Source organism: Chenopodium quinoa, unplaced genomic scaffold (assembly GCF_001683475.1).
Source record: "Chenopodium quinoa cultivar QQ74 unplaced genomic scaffold, ASM168347v1, whole genome shotgun sequence".
Classification (NCBI taxonomy): Eukaryota; Viridiplantae; Streptophyta; class Magnoliopsida; order Caryophyllales; family Amaranthaceae; genus Chenopodium; species Chenopodium quinoa.
The window spans coordinates 844,052-869,376 of NW_018742461.1; the positions used below are offsets into that span (position 1 = coordinate 844,052).

The following is a 25,325-nucleotide window of genomic DNA, read 5'->3' on the forward strand; positions in this document are numbered from 1 at the left end:
ATTTTTACTCGTAATTTCTTTGAAATTCACCTACGCCCATGTTATGTTTTCATATATATATTGTATTAAAAATTGCATTTGTTGGCCATAATTGCAATTAATATCTGAATTAGGAATACCTAACATTTATAGAGGCATAGAGGGACAAAGAGTCGAAGCCTTTTAGGTTGCGAGAACTAATAATATTTTCTTCATGGCCATTTATCGTTCAAATGTCTTATTCGAGAAATTTGTAGACCCATGCAATTATATCACCATATCATATTGCATGCTGATATTTTTAAACATGAAATAAAGAAGGATCTTTGTTCATTTGACACGTGTCAATTTTCTTCTAGACAAATTCATAATTATTAGAAGTTCATGGGTCTATTTCTTTGTACGCAGGGTCAATATTGTATGTAATGCATTATTGCAAAAAGCTTTTTCTACCAATTATATTCAGATTTTTGCATGGTTGTTAGCTAGATTTGGGAAGTTTTGTGAAATATTGTTATTTCTATAATATAGAATGAGATGGAAAAAATTAATGACCCCACTCATATTCGATCTATTATATAGAACTATAAAGTAGTCCGTATTATACAAGTGTGTTGTATGATAGACAATACCTCCAATAAACATTTTAGTAATATTTTTCAATAAAATATCGGAATAATTAGTGAATCAATGACAATTGTTCGAACTTCGAATGCATACTTGTCTAGCCCTTTGCGATTTGTTGAATTCTTCCTTTTTCCATATGTAATTGCTTAAAAACTATGTTGCAAGTCATTACAATTCAATAATGGACCAAAAAATAATTACAAAAGAGCAATCCATAATAATAATAATTGATTAATTGCAATGCAAATATGCAAGGATGTCTCAATGATAATAAGACAAACAGAAAATTTGCTATTCTAGCAAAGCAGAATAGTACAGTAAACAATTTTTTACATTGACAAATAAAATATTTATATAAAGCAGATTAAATTATCAATCCAATTGACCGACCAAAATTCACAGAAAAAGGAAGAGCGTAAAAAATGTTGCAAAAGTTGTGATGCCACTTGTTTTTTCCCTCAAATTATGAGACCACTTGATTAGGTTTAGGCTAATAAAGAAAATTGAGAGTACTAGCGTTACTGTACAATGTTCGTGTCAATGACTGTTTATGCATCATAATCATAATTAAGAGGGGGATGTTTTTGTTGTGTTCAACACGGTAGTATATGCATATAACACTTCACGTGAGAGATAAATTGAAAATAATGGCCCTAAGATCAGGGTCAATAAATGTGTTGATTACGAATTATAGTTAGTTAAAGTTAAGGTAGAGATTTGTTACGTCTTTAACGTTAGAGGCTAGATGAGTGGTAGGTGGTCGTGGTAACATTGATATGTAGTGATTGGAGCCGAGGAATGGAGAAGATGAAAAAATTATAGGATTTTTGAATATGGAGTAATCCCTTACAGATCGAGTTGTAAGATAATAAGCCTAAAAGAGATTAATTTAAAACTACGCCTAAAGTTCTTGCAATTAAATTTGAACATGAACAGTATATCTGCTACAAGAATCAGATAATGCATGCTTTTTGTTCCATATCATTGTATCAACTTTCCACCGTGATAAAATTTGAGACTACACAATAACCAAATTAAAAAAAAGGATTAGTATTTTGGTGAGAGAAACGTGAAGGGCTTGCTCATCTGCTTGAGGATCCACCCACGGCAAGTTCCGTACAATATATAAATGTTATTTGAAAAAGAAAAAAAAAAAAAAAAGTATAATATAAAGGAGGTGTTGCTTTTCATGAAATATCAAATCTAATGATAGAAGAGTTAAAAATTCTAATACTCCGTAATTTTGAATCGCAACTCTTCAAAACCTCTATCTTCAAAAACTATGCACCTACACTCCCTTTAAAATGACTTTGAGGTCATGTACATTAGCATGGATACGAGTATATGACCTTGTGCCGTATCAAATAAAATTTTATGAAACCTTAAGGATGAGGAGACTATTAATTCGTACGGAGTATATATTAGATTTGGAATACTTTTCCCAATCAACGTATTATATTACTCCGTATTATATTACTCAAGCAACGCATGTGTTCAAGTGTGGCACGTACATTTCGATGGTAGTACAGTGTACAATACCTCCTCATATATATGGAACAATTATTTGCGGTTGTATACAGAGATAACAATTGAATTTATTTATTGTACCAAATTTAATCTTATCCGCACAAATATATGCTAATAAATTTTAACATGATAAATACTGTAGATTGATGAGGACCAAGCAATAAAATCTTTTATTTGGCCGGTGATATGTCTTAGACATACAATTATAGGGAGTACATATGAAGCATTCACGACGTAATAATTGCAATTGAATTCTAAGTGAAATAATTTGTTAATACTACTTTTGTTCAAATGGATGAAAACTCACGTAATGCTACATTTACATTTATATGCATGCTTGTTAAAGGATTGGAAATAATAGTAATGATTGATGAGTGTGAGGCCATAATTCGTTAACTCCTCAATTTGAAGTAACAATCATCTAACGTAAGAATCTCAACGACGTGTTAAGAATTAGAAATTTTTGTGTAATTATATACAAGAAAAGGATCTAGTCCCCCAATTATATATCCCAAACACGCATGCTAATTTAGTTACTTCTCTTGAATAACATCGATTTTGACTTTCAAATTGTATTGATTTTAATATTTTCTTCATAGATTTGATAGTAACGTTTTTTCACATATATTAATGCGTAAGTTGAACCATTGATATCATTAAGTTATAGATAAGATAAGTTTATAAAAAAGTTATTTCTATAATTTTCAAGACTGAACTTTGATTACAATCTCACACAATGTATTGAAAGACTACATTGTGTAAGTACTTGTGTAATAATAACTTGAACTTGAAGAGTGAAAAATCTTTCATGAATAAAAAGGAAGGGAGCATCAATCATGATGTGATTTGTGTAAAATGAAGAAAAAGAATGATGACAATGAAAATCATTCACCAAAGAATCACTTTTTGCACAAAGGAAAGTAGTATTGGAGAATTAAGGATCATTCAATATTGAAAACTTGATGTGATTGAACAAACATTTTACTTTGTTTCAAGGACATCACTAGGACAATGAAAAAAACGTAAAATTCTCAACAAAACTCGAGGCTAAAGATTATGAACTTAAATTTCATAGCAAATAAGGATACTCTATCAAATTAAATAGCACTTCACATTTCTTGTAGCCTAAATAATAATGATAAATTATGATATTTGAGCTCTTCATTTCACCTAAAGTATCTTTGTATGACAATTGGACACGTACGTACCAATTTTCCTCACAAAACAATTTTATTGATACACGTTTGGCTACATGGTTTGTGTGGTACTGCCTCTAGTAATTATATACTCCAAATGAGTTACAAATTCATAATTCGCTATAGATTTCAGAAAATAAAAATTTCGGAGAATAATTTTTTTTGTGCCTTGACATTATATACTCGAAGGTTTATTATCAGAAAATAATCTGTTAGACTAATGTCAAGGCTAAACAAGGCTCAGACCATGGCATACTTCTGAGTCTAGCTACGAGCCATGGTTTCGTATGCAGTTCGATCAGTCTTGTACAAGTGAGCAAATTCTGGAACCAATGGATCATCTGGATTTGGATCCGTCAGCAGAGAACATATTGACAGCAGAACCTACAAATTCAACAATTGCTGACAATTTTTATGGCTTATTCTTATACGAAAAAGAAAACATGACTTTATTTTGCAACTTAATCATTCAACTTTATTGTCAGCTCCCAAGAAGATTGAAACTTTTACTAAGCATCGAGATTTTATTTACAAGAACATGCTTTATTTGATGAACTTGAAGTAGGCAGATTAGTCTCATTCGCGGTGAGGTATTAAGTCAGCGGTTGCAGAATCATGTAAGAAGTTTTACTGGTGTAATGAAATAATTTGTTTGTTGTAAAACCAAGATTCAATATGGGACAAATCAACCCTTGTAACTTTTCAGTTCAAAATCAGATGTAGTTTTCAACTTTGCACAATTTTTTTCCTATGTTAGTGGGGCTGTAAGAGTGTAAGAGTGAGAGAATGATCAAAAATCCTAAGAATGAATGAAAAACAGAGAAGAAAAGAGCATGGTACTAAATTCTTGTAAAAGAGCAGCTTTGAAAGGTAGTAGGATAAGTGCAGAAATTTTAGAATTGCTCAAATATGCCAAGGCTTAGTTGGAAGTTTAAAACCTATGTTTCTAGGACTACTTCACTTCAAGTACCCATGTCAAACTCTCAACGCTACATTAGAGTTGAGAATCCACTTAATAATAATGGATCAGACTATCAGAGTAAATATTACAGGGTATATGTTATATTTCATTCATATGTAATTTGTCAGAAAAAAACAGGGATGATCACCTTGGATATGGTGAGTGCAGGGCTCCATTGCTCCTTTAGTATATCAAGGCAAATACTCCCATTGCTATTAATATTTGGGTGGAATACCTTCGTCTTAAAGGCCACCTGCAGATATATTTTATAATTTTAAGCTCGTGGTAACAATAACTATTATTGTACATCAGAAATGAAATTTAATACTCTACTTAAATTCGAGAAATAATGATATACTCGTATATAAATTACCTTAGGAGGCTTAAAGGGATAATCAGGTGGAAAATGGATGTTCACAAGGAAAACACCTCCTGCATAAGGACTCTCATTTGGACCATAAATTGTTGCTTGCCAATGGAACATATCTTATGCAATTGGACCTATATTTGTCACCAACTAGTGAGATTAGAAGCGACGAAAAAAACCCGAAAAAGATTAATGAATAAGGACTAGTTAGACAAATTAGAATTGCACATCTCATATTTTTGATTACCTGCACTGCAAGAACTAGGTGGATCTCTTTCCAGTTCCTTGAGCTCTTTTACAATTCTTCTAGATGCCATTTCAAGTTTTCTAACACAAAAAAACTGCAAAATAATAATCCAAGACTCTAATAATAATAATTCAATGCATTAGAAGTTTATATGAGAATTGTGGTAATGGAGATGACGGAAGGAAAAGTGTCACAGCTTCTGTTTACACTACTGAAAGTGGGCATAGAACAAATTCCAGAAAAAGAAAGGAACAAGGAAAGAATCCAACTAGCAAAAGTTTATAGCACACCTTCTAAATTGATACTAATAAAGTAGAAGATAGTATAAAGAGGTGCGAGCAAGCTGTTGATTACTTGATTTATATGTTCGGCAAAACTAGCTTTTGTAGCATATGTTAGCTGTAACAGTGGTTGTTAATGCTAACAATTCTTGATTATTGTAGGTGTTTAGCATAACTAGCTATTGAAATAGAATTACAATTTTTTTTTATAAAAAATAAAGGCTTTTAAAACAATAAAGGCTATCTGAAGCTAATTAACCTGTAATTTTCAAACATGATCTAAAAAATAGTTATCACTTGACATGATAACATACCCGAATAATAATATTTAACAAATTGAAATTGAATTTCGAAATATCATTTAGTTGTAGAACAATAACCTTGAGAGGTAAAAAATACAGTTGAAGAATAGAGCATACTTTTAATACAATGTTCACCACAGCATGAATAAAGGAGAAGTATGGCTGTTCTAAGTTTTTTTAGCCAATCATATCTCTAGGAATCTTGGACTAATTACTGGACATGGGAGTGAAGCATCAGATCTCCTTGCGTAACCAGTTCAAAAGAGAAAATCCCATCAACTCGATGAATCTTTTTTTATCATTGGTCCTTACAGAGAGTTTCATCTGCAACTTTGCCAGTGGAATACTGGCTAGACAGTCCCTATCCAGAATCATCTGGGATAAGGGCGACTTCGCCAGAGAATTAAAGGAGGAACACCCTTCAGAAGAACACATATAAGCCAAGCTAAGTTGCTCAGACTCTTCATTCACACCATAAGACTAGTACAGATACACTTACCACGTCATTTTAGGCCAAAATCATGAATATCCTAGTCTGCAATGCAACAGGAATTCAACAAGATAAGCACAATAGCACATATAAGCAATGTTAGTCAGAAATTAATCATCAGAAATTTGAGTCTTAACACTTGGACATAAACTCGCAATGGACACATGTACCCGAGTTCAAGTAAAATTGCATATAAGCACGCAAGCAACCAAACCAGAGGGGGCCAAGATTTCTTAAATGCTTCCAAGTTACAATTGAACATATAATACAACCAAATGCGATATTGTATGTATAAGCCTCTTAAAGCTTAGTTTACACACTTCTATTACTACATCCTCATAAAACACATAAATTTTACAGAGAACTCTTCTCTCTCTGGTTTAGAAACATTGTGAATAATGATATACATATTACAACAAATTTGAAATTAACCAATCCACCACCTGATACTGCTAATAAGAGCGAGAGCCACTCAGTTCTGTCAGTCAAACTATTAGCATCTAAAGACCATCCCACTACTCTAATATGATGATAGATGAGTAGGAAAATGTAACAGAAATGGTAAGTGGACTTCTTAGGCCAATATCTCCTTGTTATAATATTGAACAGCCTTTCTGAGACTTTCGCTTCTTTCTCTTCTTCTGCTTCGGTGGCTGGAGGACAACTTTGATTGCAGCATCAAACACAGCCTTTATGTTCTGCAATCAAAAAACCAGTAGCAAGACATGTCAATAAAAGGTTCAGAACAGCTTCAATACACAAAATTAAGCAAGCATGAAAAATCACCTGCTGTGTTTTTGCACTACACTCAATATAAGCGGCTGCTCCAATCTGCTTTTTCAGATCTTCTCCCTTAAAAAATCATTAAAACATGGAGATCCTTGTTAAAAAAGATCAGGCAACCAGAAACTAAAAGTTTTGATACAGTGTTTGCAGACATTATCTATTTACCTGGGCTGTTGTGATCGGCACTGCCCCAGGATGGTCTAGAAAAAATTGCTTATCATCTCGAAGATCTGGGAAAATAAAGAAACAGAGAAAAAAACCAAGTTAGGATGCATTAGGAGTGGACCAAATCAACAAAAAAGCCCACAGATACATGAAGTGAATTCTGAAACCCTCCCTCCCTGTAACCTTACTGGCAAGATGCTTTAGCCTATAGGGGTACATGCATGTGCCAAGTGTCGTTCATGACCATCTCTGACAGCATATTGAGTTGAAAGTTCTAGCATGGCACTATTATGATTTCTAAGACTAATTTTGTTCTCTTTGGAGATTGACTTGTCCTTGCTACATTACACTCTCAGAAGACACTTTATTTGGGTTATATGTGTGACTGGTATCATTCCTGTAGGGAGGTAGCTTATTATCTGACGGTCTCCGCCAGAATGTTAAGTTGAATTTGAATTGCTAGAACAATCCTAGTATACTGACTTCAAAATTGGCTCCGCCCTTGCCACAAATACACTTTCTCAAAAAATTAGCTTCAATCACATCCAAAAGTGACATCAAATCTCTTCCCCTCGCCCACAAAAACTTCTCAAACCCCAAAACAACTTCCTTACTTCGTGACACACTCACACCCCACTAATCACTCAGCTTTGCAATTGAAATCTCTTAATTCCATGTTAATCTGAGCATGATATGGTGGGATCATCCCCGCTTCCCAATTATGAATTAAAAAGAGGGAATAGACCACATAATGGCTTTAGTCAACAATTCAGTGGAATCAAGTATTGATCCTCCCAGCAAAGTTGCATCACAAAAGAACTCAACTTTCCAGGGATGGTGCGTTAGACATAGAACCACAAACCTTATTTTTTTCCTATTTGCTCCACATCACTTTAAAATTTGCACCGGGACAGAGCAAAATATGAAATTGAGCTCGATGACCCCCCTCCCCCCCCCCCCCCCCCCCCCCCCCCCCCCCAACCCCCCAATTTTTCCATTAGATAAAATTTCATCATTATACATTTTAAGCTATTGTTCAAAGTTTCCAAGGCAATATTTGACTTTTTTGCTTGATGCAATGTAAATAACATACCCACAATTTCCTTCACTTCTCATCTGCTCTTAAAAAAACCTCATTTTCTTGCATAAAAACTTATCCCACTTTTTTTCATAAAGATCAGTGACCAATTAGCTAGCAAAGCAACTCAGAAAACATAAAGAAGTATTGTTAAATTTCCATTCACTTTGATCAAAGATGATAAACAATCACCAGTTCATCACATACACAAGCCATTAGGTTTTGTAGATTATATCATGTTCATAGGAAAGGTGTCTAGATAAGGACTGCCTCAAAGCAACTCATTGGTCCATGTAGCTTCAAGCTCGTCAAAGTACACATTAATCCTCAGTTTGTTTTCTCAGAGTTGATGTCGTTGAAAGGCATCACTCTAATCTCTAAGCATGAGGAATGAATACATGCAAACAATAAGGAAATCACATGTGCCCATATGATCCACAATATGGGGAAAGACTAGTGAATTAGCTTAAGGGGAAGGGTCGTCTAATTAGTTGTTAGAAATAAGTTAGCGTCTTAGCGGCAGCTTGAGCAACAAGAGGAGGGGAGTGAGTTAGTCTATATATATAGAGGAGTTTAGGAAAACATAAAGCAGGTTAAATATTGATGAGAGTTTTGTGTTGGTTGAATAGTGATGTTTTCCTCTTAAGAGTTTTTACTGCCACTCTGCAAGACACCATTGGGGTTCTCATAGGCAACATTTACAGTCTTTAAAACAGGAGACCACTTGTGAAGAAGACATTCCTATCTTCTTTCTAGATTTTCTACAGGTGTCCAGAACCAATACCCTCCATAATCTATTTCCTTTTCTAAGACCAATCAACCTCACACTGGTATCATATACTGGCCTTTAGATGATCCAGTCCAACTCTCCCCCCTCCCCCCCCCCCCCCCCACACACACACACAAAAGAAAGGGAAGATAAAACTAGTTTGAACACACAAAAGAGGGCTGGAATACTCTCAAGATTCTTTGTTAGAGTATTCACTGGAAGCAGATTCCCACCTATGCCTGTTAAAAGACCTTGAAATGTTTCCCACCATTTCCTTTCAATGCCTAGGAAAATATACATCTTTAAAAAGCATCTGCTAAGGCTCCTCGGATCTCATTCATTCATGTCTAGGTGGGCATATGGACCCAAAATGTAGCCTCAAAGTATAAATACAAATACGAATTATCTCCATAAGCTACTAAGAGTTCGGTGTCAAAATAACCAATATGGATTCAGAGCAATCCAAGGGGTCTACAGTAGCCAGGAAAACTCCATCTGGTCTCCCCCCTAGTTTGAGCAGAAACTTAACATTAAATCTGAAAATGATTCCCTTAAATTTTTATTTTTTTTCTTTTTAAGTTAGGTTGCTAATGCTAGAGGAAAGAGATGGGAAATACCTAAATTTTTGAATCAAACCATTTCATACAACAGTTTAGAGGGTGCTTGGAAGTCAAGCGAGAATTCCGTAACTTCTATCAAGACTTCACATTTCCCTCCTTCCACAATATTTGTCTTAATGTGTGTATTTCCCTACAATAAACTTATATTAAGGATGACAAAGAGTTTTGGAAATGTTTACCTATCCCCATACAAGTCCACCACAAAAGACTCTCCTCTTAACTCTTTCAAGTTCAACTCTATCATCTTGTTCTTCCATTGTCTATATAGTTCAATAAATCAAATATGAAAAACATAGCTTATTTTTTTCTAAGAAAAAATTCAACACTTTAGCAATCATTCTTTGAGTTTCCATTTGTAAATAAACACAAGGTTCCAAATCAAACATTCTTTTTTCATCCAAAACTTAAGTAGGAGTGTAGGACAATGAACTTTTGACAGGAATTCAAATGGCATTCTAGAGATAGATTCCAGAAGATAGTAACTCCACTATCCCCAAGACCCAACCACCTACTTAAATAGAGGATATAGTTGGACATATTAAGCAATCTTCATTAACAGCTACAAAACAATTCTTTTGCGATCCTCAACAAAAATAATTGTCAACTCTTTTAAATTAAAAGTCGGGTCCAATAGAATGCTAATATTTTTTCCGCAAAAAATAATTGTCAACCATGTGTCACTATTGTAGAGTAAAACAAAGAAAAGAAGCACAAGATAGAGAAACAGGCAATACAAGATATATTATAATCTGTGGACAAGGTATAGCATTATACCTAGCTTTGTTCCAACAAGAATAATTGGCACACCAGGAGCATAATGCCTCAATTCAGGAATCCACTGAGATTATTAGACAAAGGAGACAGACATCAAGAGGATGCACTCTGAACTCTGGAGATTATCTTACAAATACAATTAATAGGATATCTTACTTTCTTCGAAACGTTTTCATAACTGGCTTTGCTGATAAGAGAAAATGCAAGAAGAAATACATCGGCCCCTCTATAGCTCAATGGTCTCAGTCTATTGTAATCTTCCTGACCTGTCATAAAATAAACCAAAGATCAGAACATATTCACCCAACATTCCATCAAATTGGAGAGACAGTACACAGAAGACATACCAGCAGTATCCCACAACCCTAGATTTACTGTGCTCCCATCCACTACCACATTGGCGCTGAAATTGTCAAACACTGTTGGTACATAATCCTGATCAAGTAAGGAAGGAGACAAATATTAATACATCTTTTCATAGCATCCATGGAACAAAGAAGACAGCGTCTATTTGATGCACGGAAACATTATACTGTAAATCCAACAACAGTAGAAAAAGGTTTTTGAAGATTTGGCAAGTAGCTTCTCATCTGTACAGAACAGAGGATATACAAACACGTGATCTCAGTGAGTTTTAAACCTACTCTTCCTTCAGAAAAATAAGCAGTACCCCCCATATAGACAATTAAGAAGAGCAAGATAAAGCTCCAATCCATACCACCCCACACCCAGGTTAAAAACAAAATATTAAAAGAGCTACTGCAACTCTTCGTCTATACTAGTAAGTTGTAACATCCAAACAGCAAATTTGACTACGTTGTACCATGCAAATGTTATATGCAAATTGGAAAATTTAACTTGTTCTATTCTTTCAAAATTTTAAGAGACTGGGTGGTTGCAGTTTGGTGCTCAGCTTTTGCTCAAAGGGAACGCCACATGAGTAAAGAGACTTCCTTTTTTAAGTAAAACAATGAGTTTCCAAGCAGCTACTTCACAAATGCCCTTTACAAAAGACCACAAGGGTCAAGTTGAAGCCTACATGACATTTGTCCTCCATTTCAGAATTCAGATTATCTGGCTCTTAAGTTTTTATGTAACAAATGACTTGATATATAAAAACTATATATAGTTCGAGTCTACTAATACCTAGCATTGTGCACCTTTAAAAACTTATTGTCACCAAAACTTTGTCAGTTGTCTATCTTTAACATTGTGCTTAAGAAACCAAGGATTTTATCATCAAACACATGGAGTCGATGGAGAGTACTATCAGCGCCGATGAAAAAAGAACAAGTAGCAATGGACGACCAAATTCCAACAAACCAAATCTCAATTCTATGCCTATATAGCTCCAATGAGAAATCATAAACAATACTACTCTTTACATGGTCGGCAAAATATTCGAGCAACTCACGGGTGATGGGGGCTAAACAATAAAGACTTCAGGGTTTCGACAATTTCAGGAACGAAAAATCATAAACAAAAACTACCATTTTCACTATTAAGATTAACCACCTACTACATTGTCATTTCTCATACAAAAAGTAACCCACCTTCAAACCTCTCCAGAGTTAAGGCCTTTTCCTTAAAGAGATCAAAGCACAACCCAGATAACAAAGAATCACATAACAATCAACTACCACAAGGGTGATTCAACTAGCTTAACAGCTAAAATTAACAGTCTTTATCTGATCATAGTTTTAGTGAAAATATATAAATTTAATTGCAATGAACAAGCAGGTAAGAAAAATTGCGATTATAATAAAAATTAATTAATAAAAAAAAAACCCATAAAAACTCAAATAAATTAAAAACCCATGAAAGAAAAACACAGCAAATTGAAAGCCATGAAACTCAAAATACAAATTTAAGGAAATTCAAAAAAATGAGGGAAAAATAAAATAAAATAAAATAAAAGAGGGAAAACTTACAGTGGGGAAAGTGTTACTGGTGTAAGAGATAAGCATACAAGTTTTTCCGACGGCTCCGTCGCCGACGGTGACACACTTAATGAACCTAGAAGCACTCATTCTATTACCGGCGCCGGAAAACTCAACAACGGCGTCGTAAAACTCCTTTTGTTGCTGCTATTAATTTCAAATGCTTTTGAAATTGAAGGGTACTTTGCTTTAGTTTATCATCAAATCTAGGCGCATTTTTTTTACAAAAAATAAAAGCTTGAAAAATGGTCAAAAGCGACGAAGAAAAAGTGTCAATGAAGTAGAAGCAGCAGTTAACATTTGAAGAGAGAGAAAGAGTTTTTACCTTGGGAATTTGGAGTTTTGAGGGATTATGAGAGTATTGAAGAAGAAGACAGATATTCACAACTTTTTATTTATTAAATTAATTTTGTAACAAGAACAAAAAAAATTAAATAACGTTTGCTTCTTTAATTTGCTTTTTGTATGTAAGGTCTTCAAATATTGTACCCAACCCAACTCACCCACCAATAAGCTACCCACTCCAATTATATAACACACTTGAACCAACCCATTTCTAGATTTTGAATTTGAATTTTTGATTTCATATCTATTTAAGTTGAAGGATTTGGTTTTGTTTTCAAAAACTTTGGAGGGATGGGATCTTTAATTCTTGGACATATATGGATAGATGCATATGTGACATGATCTCGATTTTTCAAGAAATTAAAATCGTTGTACGTAGCATCAAAGTATATTGGTTGACATGTATAGTTTTGGTATAAAGCCATATGTTAATGCATGTGAAACATAAGATTAAATTTGTTAACGGCTTATATAGACAAATTAGTGATTATAATGACCAAAAAACTTAAAAATTAAGGATTTGCTATCATGATACTTATAACCCGTTTAATAGTATAGTAATAAATGAAAGCAGTGAAAATAAAGTTTTGTATAAATCGGAATTGAGTCATATATCAATGTCTATGTCAAGTTCATTCCAACTATCATTTTTCCCCTTCAAGAATTTAAATATTACCACTTGAGATTTGAAGAGTGGTATTGAGTGTTAATACAAGTTTAGGAATGAGATTTCATTATCAAGATAATACTATGGATTGAATCGTTACATTTACAACAATAAATATGCATTAAATAATAAATATATTCTTACAATAATATTGAGGTAAAAAGTTATGACAATAATTATGCATTTATCAATGCTATTAAATGTCTAGCATCATCTATCTAATGCCAGAATGCCTAGAGGAGACATTTGAGTGCAAAATTATGAAACTATTAACTTCATGACAAAAACACGCGCAAATCGGTGTAATTAGTGTGTTTTTGTCATGATTTTCTAAATTTAAACAATTTTCAAGAGTAAATTAAATGCTTATATGTAGCCCTTAGGGTTATGTATAGCATTTTCCATAAAATAATACCTAGAGGTTGTTTGGTTACACAAAGAAAATGGGGGAAGTGGAAAATCATGGGAATTTGCAAATAGTTGAGTTGTTTTGTTGACAATAAAAGTGTAAATGAGATAATTACAAATTCATGGGAATTGTGACTTCCCATAAAATATGGGAAGTTAATTACCTAACCCCCCCTAGGTAAGTCAAAATTTCCATAATTTGCAACTTCCTTCATGCCAACCAAATAATTTTATACAATTCCCATGAATTTGATGTAGAAATTTAATTCCCATGAAATATAAATTCCTATGGAAAGTAAATTCCCATAGCAACCAAACGACACCCTAATGCTTTAAAGTCAAGCTAACACACATTATGTATAACGTAGTTTATTAAACTACAAGTAGACTTTAATGTTAAGGTTAGATGGAAAGTGACAACTAACATAAATAAATAATGAAGCATATTATGGAGTATTAATTAAGAAATATTACATTCATTACTTAACAATTTAACACATAGTAAAATATTACCACTGAGAAAAATAGATATGTGGCGTTAGTTCATCATATTATATGCCTTATTTATGAAGCGAAGATCGAATTTCAATTTGCAAAAGCACGAGGAATCTTGACTTTTAAGAACTCTAACCAAGCTTATTATAGTATTAGACTACTATTCATATGTACTGTATGCATATAGGTTAAATTTAGGTATCATTTAAATTGCAACACAACAAATTTGCATAATTAAACTAATTAGGTCAGCGACATCATAACTTCATTTGTCATACTAGATTAATATTTTCTAGTTTATGTTGTCACTTCCTAGGAAGGAAGTTCAAGGAGAGTTGAATTTCAAGAGCAAAGTTGTTGTAAAGGAAATAGTAGTTTATGCATTTAACTTTAATGATTAAAACCTACTAATTGATGATGAAATATACAAAAATTGATGTAATTATAAGATGTATATATATAGCTACTCGGTACAAATTTTAGAATAATACTATGTCAAAATGACGAAAACTAATAGTTAAATAAGAAAAATACAAGTATCACATAAATCAATATGACTTACAAAATATTATATTAAAACATATGGATAGACGACTATCATATTTTGTAAAAATGACAAGTAGTTAGGCTCTACTATTCAAATTAAGAAAATAATTGATGGAAAATAAATTAAGTTCAACATAAATAAACATCGCAATCATATTTGAGATGTTGCAAAATTAACTAGATATCTTGTTCTTTGAAAGTATATTGAGGGTATTTAGAAAAGAAAATTACAGAGAACAATCTATTCAGAAGAGCTCCAAATGAGTAAAAATAAAAAAGTCTTAGGTGCATTTGTGTATGGTACACCCAAACATAGGCAGAAATAACAAGAGACAACTAGACAAGGGGATAAAAGGAGGGGGGGTGGTGTTAAGATTTGTCATGCAAAAAGAAACAATATGGTTAGGGGTTGTCCTCCTTTCTTTCCCCTCTTGTGGTGAAAACATGAAATGTAGCTAGCTCTTGCTTTACATCTTTTCAAAGTTTCATTTATCTTCAAATAGTAACCCAAGTGTGGCACATACAATCCTTCGAAATTTCAAAACTTTAATTTCAAAAAGTTCCTTCAGAAGTTCAGATTTTTACAATAGATTACTTCTTTCAGGTGTCAACCTTAGACTAAGATGCCAAAAATGGACTATGCTTCCACTCCAATGAGTATATTATGCCAACCATAATCGGGGTACATAGTGCTCATTGCTTGCTTACAGTACAAAACAATCGTCCTCTGAGCTGACATAATCTAATTCAATCATCTTATATGTATTCTCCTTGAGCTTCTGAGATGAAACCTTCCTTGGCTCTGGTCTCACTCTTTTTGAATCTGGTAGCGAATTTTTTTGCGTGACAGATGAGCCTGAAATTGATGAGGGCAGCGACCTGAAAAGTGGGAAAATCCCTTAGATCCACATACAAAAAAAAGAGGCAAGAACTGGCAGAAAACTGTACAAAGCTTATTTAGTTAGATGGTTCCTTCTGAAGAGGGGCACTCTTGTTTACAGTGAAGTTGGGACTGTTGTAAATGATATTTTTCACCTTGCTCATTTATGCTCTAAGCTAAATTTCTCTTTTGTTAGGAGAGAGGGTAATAGAGTTGCCCATAAATTAGCTAATCTTAGTAGGGATTTAGTTTGTTAAAGGGTTTGGATCAAAGAGATTCCCCCTGCTGCTGGTGCTATTGTAATGTCTGAAATTCCTTAAGCTATAAAATCAGTTACTTGCTGTCAAAAAAAGAAAAAAGATGGTTCCTTCAGTACCTTTTCATTGAGCCTCCCTTCGCTTGGTTTTTCTGAGCATTTTCACTTTTTGCTGTTTTTGCACTCATACTGACTGCAAGTGCAAGGAAAAAAAATTAAGCAAGTTAGAGAAACTGTAAGCATGTGGACTTCCAAGTACGAGAGCACTGAGGAAGATTACAAAACCTGTTATTTCATTGAGAAATCTTATCCCTTGAGAGTGTGAATTTGTCGTCACATGACCTGCATTGCTGTTCAATTAAAGAGAAATAAGTTCTTTGCATATTTTGGTGTTATTAAATTGCAATAACCCTTTCAGCAATATGGTTGCTTAAGGATTTGTTTTCAACCTTTTTTTTCCCTCTGCTCTATGTGCAGCAAGGAAAAAATCAAGTGTTTAAAATCCCCCCTATGATTGTCATATCTGATGAGGCAGAGTGAATTGAGTTCAAAAAATTATTATCACAGTATACATTTATCTACAATGATGCAAAAGAATGTAGAAGAGACAGATGCAATTTGGCCAACTTTTAATACCTCAAGGCTTTCTTTAATCCGTCAACGGACAACACCTTTGAAGATTTAGACTTTTTTCTATTCGCTTTGTCTGCCATTGGATCGAACATATAAACTCCTTCTGGTTGACGTGGATTCCTGAAAGCTGTTCTTAGATTCCTAGAAGAAAAGCAGAAAAAACTTATTAGCGCAAATTATAAGCAAGGAAATAGTGCTCATACGATTAGGCCTTCCAAATCCCTTCAATAACAAAAAATAAAAGGATTACAAGACGCACAAAGGAGGCAATGAGCTAGATTCATCAGTCAAACAATATATGGAGTAATTTAATTTGGGCTGATAGAGTATAAAACATATTCCTGGGCCTCAACCATGAGCTTAAACTGTTGGTTGAGTTGGTCCTTTAACATAATATCAAAGCTAGCGTGACACAAAGGTCACGGATTCAAATCTCATCCACCCCCCACTTTCAAGTGAAATATTAAGCGCATGAGTATGAGAGCCCATGTTGCATCCACACTTCAAGCCCAACAGGCTTCCGTGTGAAGGGGCGTGATAGTGTATAAAACATATTCCTGAGCCTCAACCATCAGTGGCTTCAACTTTTTATTGAGTTGGTCCTTTAACATGCACTATTGAGTCAGATGAAAGGAGTAAAGTGCAAATTTGAAAACGCTACAGGAGATTCATGTTCTCAAATGAAGAGAGAACTCAGCTCTAGTTAGTTCGGTAAATGCAAAAACTCCTCATACGGCAAGGAAAATTATAAGCAAGAACTCAGCTTACCCTCCTTTGAGCTCACCACGTTGGACAGTGTATTTCTCTGATGTTTTCTGCATGAAGAGTTCCATAAAACCAATTATGAATTACTCAGTTCTTATTTAATATATATAAAATAAATAAATAAAAAAAAATCAGTCCATATTTACAGCTCAAACTTACCACTCTATGGAAGCTGCAGTATATTCCAAGGCGTCTGAAATCATAGAAGGAGAATCAATTACTGTTCACACTTTGTAAGCTAACTAACAGTACCAAATTCAATAGCAAATCGAAGGGACTTAAGCCAATGTTTGATAAAGAAGATTTAGCAAATCAGGTAAATAGCAAGACAAAGAGTGGAGTTCAAAAGGTTTACGAGTTTTATATAAGAGATGCAAAAGAAGGCAACCACATAACATACAATAATACAGAACTTCTTCCTGATCATGAGTATTGCCGTACTGACAGTTAAAATCCAAGCCTATCAGAGGAGGAGAATCAATTCCATAATGATGATTGGAGATAAGTGCAGGGCCTTGTACTCTCATTTAGATAGCATGAAGTAAGAGTTTCCTACAACCCTAACGTTTTAGTAACCCAATTACATGAGAGCTCATTGCATAGATCAATCAATCTGTTACCCTTTTAGGTTAGTGTGATTTATGCATATAATGAGGCCAAGGAGCAAAGCAAGCTAGGAATTTCTCTAGGTGAAACCATAACAGGGAAGTCATTACAAATTTAGGCTGAAGCAAGGGGAATAATTATATCCTTTAAATAAGCAATAAACTTTGACTATTGCAGCATTCATCATTATTCTACTCCGTATAAACCATTGTCAATTATTCCAGCTCCAATATGCAACATTAGCTTAAAATTATAAACCAAATCAATTTATCAAGTATCCCAGCCCTACTGTAGCTCATAGACTACAGGAGTACAGGCCATTTATATTAAACATAACACAAAACAGCTAAGAAACAACATGCTTGGGCATTGCTGTCCCAAAGGCAACATACTTATTTACTACAATTGAACAAGGCACACCATCTTTCCTTCGTCCTATGCAAACTCCATAATCAATAGAAGTACCAATCTTCAAGATTTGATTTGCATTAAAAACACTCAATTGGAAACCCGAACCCTGCATAGTGCAAACACACAACAATTTATCAAACTCACAAACTACTAATTTAACAATGATAGAAGCTACTTCAATTGCAAATGACAATTTCATACAGAAGAATCTTTGCGAACACCGGCATTGAAGAAGGCAAAAACTGTTGAAGCTGTCTCTTTGCTGTGCTGCTTGTAAGCATCACCAAACAAGAAAACAGTTACAAGCTGCCCATCCAAACACCCAATCTTCCATATGCTATAGCTCTTCCCAGTAGAGCTTGTCTTTGGACTTCCCTTTTCGGTTAAAACGCCAACAGTTGCCCAACTACCTGATAGAGTGTCCCCTTTAATCACATTCCTATTAACACCAACACATCAAAATCCAAAGTTAGCAGCTTCTTCTCACACAATGATGCCTAATACTCAATCATTCTCTAGTTAAAGGGATTACTTTATGGTAGACAATCGGACAAATCGAATATCTGAAAACTGGTTGCTCAGCTCTGCTGACGAAATCACTTGATTCCTGTATCAACCACTCAAAAAAAGGGTCAATTTTTTTCCTATAATTATTCATAATTAATCCCAATGACCAAAAATAATCAAAATACTAGTTGGGGATATTCTAGAATAAGCATACCGGATTCGAAGACCGGAAAACTTTTCAACATCAAGATCAGTTGGCTTTTTTGAATGATTTGATTTGAGAGCCTTCGTAGCTGTTTCAACATCATAATCCATACAATCCTCAACTGCAGTCTTGAAGGCAGACAAGTCCACATTTCCACTTGGCCGTCGCACTTCATCGTCTGATTGATACCCTGCAAAATTACACTCATTCAAGCGATGCCCAGATAAAAATGAATTGAATGAAATATAAAAACCCTAAAATCAGAATGCCTGCCAAGTGTTTGTGTAAATGCGTCAGTGAAAATTGAAGCAGATCAATGCAAATCTCAAATACCCATAAAATGAAAGAAGAAAAATTATAACTTAGATTGTAGAAAAAAAGTGATATATTCGAATTTAACAGAAATTGATTCAAAGAAAGATTGATTACCAGGGGATCTGGAGTGAGAAGAAGACGGAGAAGGAGGGGTTTCAAGAACACGATCTTGAAGAGAGAGAAGGAGATCGAGGTCATTTTGATTCTCAGTTGACATGGTTGCTGCTTCTTCTTAAGAGATCCTAAAACGATTTCCCGAAAAAAAATGGAACTTCAGATAGTTGCTGGTTTTAATGGTGATAATTTTGCAGAAATTGGAGGGAGAATTCATGTTCGGCGGGATTTTTGAAATCGATGGAAAAATTTAGAGCACTATTGACGATACTAATACTAGACTACTAGTAGTAGTGTGCAACACCAACGGTCCCATTGGCCCCATAAGTCACAAGCTCAGAACAAGCCAAGGCTCAAGTAAAGATAGTTAAAAACTGATCTAACCAACCTAATTCGATTTGATTCAAAAATACACGATTTAAATTTAGACTCGCATGAACACAATAATTTAGCATGACTTAACTTTTAAATACACTCAATTCGACCTGATCGACCTCACTGAACTCGACTCTAGTACCTGAATTTTACACACTTCCAAGGCTACATCGTCATCAATGACAATCAAGCACACACTTCCACCGACATTTGTAGTTAGTTACGGAGTAATAGAGTAATCTAAAGAGCATAGATGAGCCATAATATGGATCGCTTCATTAGCCTCTCTTAATACATGAGAAAATATACTTTTAATTTTGTTTCATTTTTGTTAAGAATTGTGTAACAAATTAGTAGTACTCTGTTTTAAATTAGTTTCTCAATTTTACCTTTTCATGGTTTATTACTTAGGAAATACAAGTATCATTCACAGATCACTTACATTACATATTTAGTGGTAGCAATGGATTTTTTTTTAAAAAAATTCAAAGTTTATTACGACAATTTTGACAAGAGTTTTCTTCTATATGTTCATGAAAAATGTGGTGAACCTTGTGTTGGAATTGATAGTGCGGAAGTGTAGTGGGTTTGAATAATTTTGGAGGAAATATTGATGTTGAAGATTTTGTGAAATGGAGACTTGTATTATATGAATGAGATTGTTGTGTTTTATTATTCATCTCAACATGTTACATGTCATGGTATTTATAAATGTCTTACAACTCTCCAGATATTTCTAGCTTTGGTTAATCTAGATTTTTCTAAGATATTTTCTCCTAGATTTTTTCTTAGGTAGCTTCTACACACTTTAGATATTTTTACATAGATATTTTTACATAATACTTCCTAGATTTTTCTAGACTACTTTTAGATATTTATTTTACAAAATATTCTAGGTTTTTCTAGATTAATCTTTTTTTTAACACTCCCCCTTAATCTTGAAAAACTTGAACACCGAGTTCTCTTCGAAAATGGAGAAATTTATCTGTTGGAAGTGCCTTGGTAAAGATATCTGCGAGTTGCTCTCCTGTCTTGCAGAATTGTAGCTCGATCTCTTGTTTTTCGACCAACTCTCAGATGAAGTGGTGTCGTATCTCGATATGCTTCGTACGACTATGGAAGACTGGATTCTTTGTCATTGCTATGGCTGACATATTGTCACAGTAGATGGTGGTTGGACCTTCTGTATCTTGTTGTAGATCTTTTAGAATCCTCCTTAGCCAAACTGCTTCACATGCCGCACTTGTTGCTGATATGTATTTTGCTTCTGTTGATGATAGTGCTACTGTTGCTTGTTTCTTTGATGACCATGAAACAGACTTGGATCCTAACTGGAACACGTACCCACTTGTGCTTCTTCGATCATCGATGCTTCCAGCCCAATTGCTGTCTGTGTAGCCTGTGAGTTTGTAGTCGATTTCAGACTTGTACATGATTCCATGGCTTTTCGTTCCTTTGATATACCGGAGAATCCTTTTTGCTGCTGCTAAGTGAGCTTTGCTTGACTCACTCATAAACCTTGATATGATGCTGACTGCATGAACAATGTCAGGTCTTGTGTTTGTAAGATAAATGAGAGATCCGACCAAACTTCGGTAGAATGATGCATCCACTTTTTCCTTGCCATCATTCTTGGAGAGCTTCTCATTTGTAGCCATTGGTGTAGCCATTGGCTTACAATCTCTCATGTTGAATTTCTTAAGCATATCTTCTGCATATTTCTCTTGTGAGAGAAAATTCCTTCCTGGGCTTTGCTTCACTTGCATGCCTAGGAAGTACTTCATTTCTCCGAGGTCTGTCATTTCATATTCTGACATCATTGATTTCTTGAACTCTTCTATCATCCTCGGAATGGTGCCTGTGTAGATAAGATCATCTACATATAGGCATAAGATCAGAAAATCTGACCCTTGAGTCTTGATATAGAGTGATGGCTCACTTGGGCTTTTTGTATACCCATTTTGGAGAAGATAATCATCAATTTTACTATTCCATGCTCGAGGAGCCTGCTTGAGCCCATAGAGGGCCTTTTGAAGGCGATATACCTTATCTTCTTTGCCTTCGATTATATATCCTTGTGGTTGTTCAACATATACCTCTTCTTCTAGCTCCCCGTTGAGAAATGCTGACTTGACATCTAATTGATAGACTGGTAACTTGAATTGTGCAGCAAGGGCGAGAACTGACCTGATTGTCTCCATGCGAACAACTGGTGCATATGTCTCGTTGAAGTCGATGCCAGGCTATTGTGAGTAGCCTTTTTCTACGAGACGTGCCTTGTGTTTTTGGATGGAGCCATCTTCATTGAACTTGATCTTATAGACCCACTTGAGGCCTATAACTTCCTTATCTTGTGGCTTCTCCACGAGCTTCCATGTGTTATTCTTCTCTATCATGTTGATTTCCTCGTTCATGGCGTTGATCCATTTTTCTTCTCTGGCAGCTTCTTGAAAGTTTTGTGATTCGCCTGCAAAGAGTGCCATGATTGCATGATTGCATTGATAGTCTTCTAAGTAGCCTGGGGGACGCCTTTCTCGATGTGATCGTCGTACTTCTGGTGTTGGACTTGATTCTGATGTTGGACTTGAGCTTGGTGGTGATCTTGGACTGCATGATGGTGATGGACTTGCAGATGATTGTGTTGGTGACTAACTTGGGCCTTCACCTTGATCTGGACTTGTTGTTGGAATGCTTGCTACTGGGACTTCAGAATTATTCTCGTTCCATTTCCATTGTGCTCCTTCATCGAAGATGACATCTCTTGAGATGATCAACTTCTTGGATTCGGGCTGATAAAGACGATATCCTTTAGACTCGTCACTGTATCCAATAAAGATACATTTTTCTCCCTTTCCATCTAGCTTATTCCGATTCTCCTTCGGGATGTGGGCATATGCGATGCACCCGAAAACTTTGAGGTGCTCAACTCTTGGCTTTTCGTTTGTGCCAAGCTTCATATGGTGTCATGCTTCGTATTGCTTTTGTGGGAGATCTGTTGAGGATGTAGACAGATGTGTAGACTGCTTCGGCCCAAAAATATTTAGGTAGATTTTTTCCTTGCATCATACTTCGGGCCATTTCAGCAATTGTTCTGTTTCTCCTTTCCGCAACACCATTTTGTTGTGGTGTGTGTCTGGTTGTGAGCTCCTTTTTAATTCCTTGTGCTTTACAAAATTTGTTGAATTCATTACTTGTAAATTCTCCCCCACGATCGGTTCGTAGAACCTTTATTGAATGCCCACTTTGTTTTTCTGTGAGGGCTTTAAATTGCATAAAGTGGGATAATGCTTCTGATTTTTTCTCCAAGAAATATACCCACATCATGCGTGAAAAGTCATCTACAATCAACAGAAAGTATCTTTTTCCACCAAGAGATGGATTCTTGGTAGGGCCCCAAATATCTGCATGGACAAGTTCTAATGGAGCTCTGGCCCTCCAAGATGAGGTTGGAAAAGGTAATCTATGCATTTTGCCATAGATACAACCCTCACAAATTTTCTTTTCATTAGTGATTGGTGGTAGTCCAATCACCGTTTCTCTATTTTTTAACAGTTTTAAACTGTCAAAATTTAAATGCTCGAATCTCAAATGCCACAAGGTGGATTCATCCATTATTGAAATTAGGGCAGTATTAGATTCCAGTTTCATTTTGAGTGGAAATATTTTATTAGGGGCCATTTTGGTAGTAGTGATTAATTGCCCTTTTTTCTTATCATATATGTGGCATTGATTATTGTCAAATTTTACCACATAGCCCTTTTGGACTAATTGGCCCACGTAACAGATTTTGTGCAAGTCCAGGGACATAAAAGACATCGGGGATGAATTTAGAGGAGCCATTTTTTGTTTTAACAACAATTGTCCCTTTTCCGACAACTTCTTGCTTACTCCCATCACCAAGTGTTATTTGTGATTTTATATTTTCATCAAGATTGACAAATGAATTTTTATTGCCGGTCATGTGGTTAGAACATCCACTATCTATGTACCATAGATCATTTTTCTCTTCTTGAGCATTTAAACATGTATAAAATATTTTATCATTATTTTCTGTGAAATTTGACTCTTCTTTTTGACGAAAATAACAATCTTTTTCAAAATGAGAGTGTCGTGTACATCGTTTGCATTTGTATCGACAATCTCTTGTATTATGGCCATCTTTCTTGCACAATGTGCAATAAGAATTATTATCTCAGCTCCCTTGATTTTTATATTTTCCTCTCCCTCTACCACGGTTGTTAAAAAATCCTCTTTTTGGTTGAAAATCTTTTCCGTGACCATTTTTATTTCCTCCATTATTAGAAAACTTTAATTTAGCTTGAAAAGCTTGTTCTAATGGCTGCTCATCAAATCTACGTATTCTTTCTTCATGAGCTAATAGAGAGCCCATTAGCTCAGTTATGGTGAGTGATTTTAAATCTTTATTAGATTCTTCTATAGCAGCCACTATGTGATCAAATTTTTTAATAAGAGTTCTTAATATTTTTCGAATTATTTTCACATCATCAATTGTGTCTCCATGAGATCGAATTTGATTAACAATGTTTGAGACTCGGTCAACATATGATTGAATTGTTTCATTTTCTAACATTTGTAAACTATCAAATTGACCCCATAAAGATTGAAGTTTAAAGAGTATTACCTTTTCCGAGCCTCTATATTTTGTCTCCAAGATATTCCATGCTTCTTTTGCCGTTGTAGCGGCCATGATCGTAGGTAGTATTGTTTCATCTACGCTACGATAAATTATGGAAAGGGCATAATGATCCCTTCTTTTGTTTTGTTTGTATTGGGATTTTTTAGTATCATCCCAAGAAGCCTCTTCATCAGCATCTTTGGGTTTCTCATATCCATCTTCAATAATTTCCCATATATCTTGGGTTATAAAGATGGATTTCATTTGCATACTCCATTGATCAAATTTCTCCCCCTTAAATGAAGGTACCCAATTAACTTGGGGATTAAAAAGATTTGTGTTTGTGTTTGAATTTGGAGTAGGAGAGGCCATTTGAATTGATGTGGGGTTTGTATTGATATGGAGTTTGGATGTTGGATGAAAGTTGGAGGCTTTGGATTAACTTTGCTCTTGATACCAAATGTTGGAATTGATAGTGCGGAAGTGTAGTGGGTTTGAATAATTTTGGAGGAAATATTGATGTTGAAGATTTTGTGAAATGGAGACTTGTATTATATGAATGAGATTGTTGTGTTTTATTATTCATCTCAACATGTTACATGTCATGGTATTTATAGATGTCTTACAACTCTCTAGATATTTCTAGCTTTGGTTAATCTAGATTTTTCTAAGATATTTTCTCCTAGATTTTTTCTTAGGTAGCTTCTACACACTTTAGATATTTTTACATAGATATTTTTACATAATACTTCCTAAATTTTTCTAGACTACTTTTAGATATTTATTTTACAAAATATTCTAGGTTTTTCTAGATTAATCTTTTTTTTAACACCTTGACTCTAAATAGCCAAATAAAACAACTAATTTAAGATTAAGAGAATATAATATTGTTTTTATGCAAACTTTTACCTAGTAATTCACAAGTTCATAAAGAAGAGAAAAGAGAAGTAAAAGGGCTAAGAAAATAGGTTGACATATTTGGAAATGTTGGACCAATAATAGATGCAACAAGATTTTTACTTTTAATCCGTGAAGTTCTTGTTGTTATAAAT

General features: G+C 34.6%; 3 protein-coding genes and 1 pseudogene across 4 annotated transcripts; all 4 read right to left on the reverse strand.

Moving 5' to 3' along the window:
* Positions 1 to 3,181: 3,181 nt before the first annotated feature.
* Positions 3,182 to 5,326, reverse strand: LOC110718531 (annotated as a pseudogene).
* An 826-nt stretch (positions 5,327 to 6,152) lies between these two features.
* LOC110718530 (rac-like GTP-binding protein 5) lies at positions 6,153 to 12,862 on the reverse strand. Its single transcript, XM_021897377.1, has 8 exons — positions 12,435 to 12,862; positions 12,101 to 12,272; positions 10,517 to 10,604; positions 10,326 to 10,435; positions 10,170 to 10,233; positions 6,929 to 6,993; positions 6,764 to 6,829; positions 6,153 to 6,675 (listed from the first exon to the last, which is right to left on the reverse strand). The coding sequence occupies exons 2-8, from the start codon at positions 12,197 to 12,199 to the stop codon at positions 6,571 to 6,573; spliced, it is 597 nt and encodes a 198-aa protein (XP_021753069.1). The 5' UTR covers positions 12,200 to 12,272; positions 12,435 to 12,862; the 3' UTR covers positions 6,153 to 6,570.
* A 2,178-nt stretch (positions 12,863 to 15,040) lies between these two features.
* Positions 15,041 to 25,020, reverse strand: LOC110718532 (protein MCM10 homolog). Of its 2 annotated transcripts, XM_021897378.1 has the most exons (12): positions 20,189 to 20,310; positions 19,263 to 19,390; positions 18,843 to 19,023; positions 18,654 to 18,728; positions 18,323 to 18,560; positions 18,103 to 18,227; positions 17,264 to 17,297; positions 17,108 to 17,154; positions 16,343 to 16,480; positions 15,992 to 16,056; positions 15,827 to 15,899; positions 15,041 to 15,449 (listed from the first exon to the last, which is right to left on the reverse strand). In XM_021897378.1, exons 2-12 carry the CDS (start codon positions 19,363 to 19,365, stop codon positions 15,275 to 15,277), a joined length of 1,254 nt encoding a protein of 417 aa, XP_021753070.1. In that variant the 5' UTR covers positions 19,366 to 19,390; positions 20,189 to 20,310; the 3' UTR covers positions 15,041 to 15,274. The 2 variants fall into 2 exon arrangements, with proteins under 2 accessions (XP_021753070.1, XP_021753071.1); XM_021897379.1 differs by lacking the exons at positions 19,263 to 19,390; positions 20,189 to 20,310 and adding an exon at positions 24,280 to 25,020.
* On the reverse strand, positions 23,830 to 24,645 carry LOC110718932. The gene has a single exon (XM_021897871.1). The coding sequence runs from the start codon at positions 24,643 to 24,645 to the stop codon at positions 23,830 to 23,832; it is 816 nt and encodes a 271-aa protein (XP_021753563.1).
* Positions 25,021 to 25,325: the final 305 nt, after the last annotated feature.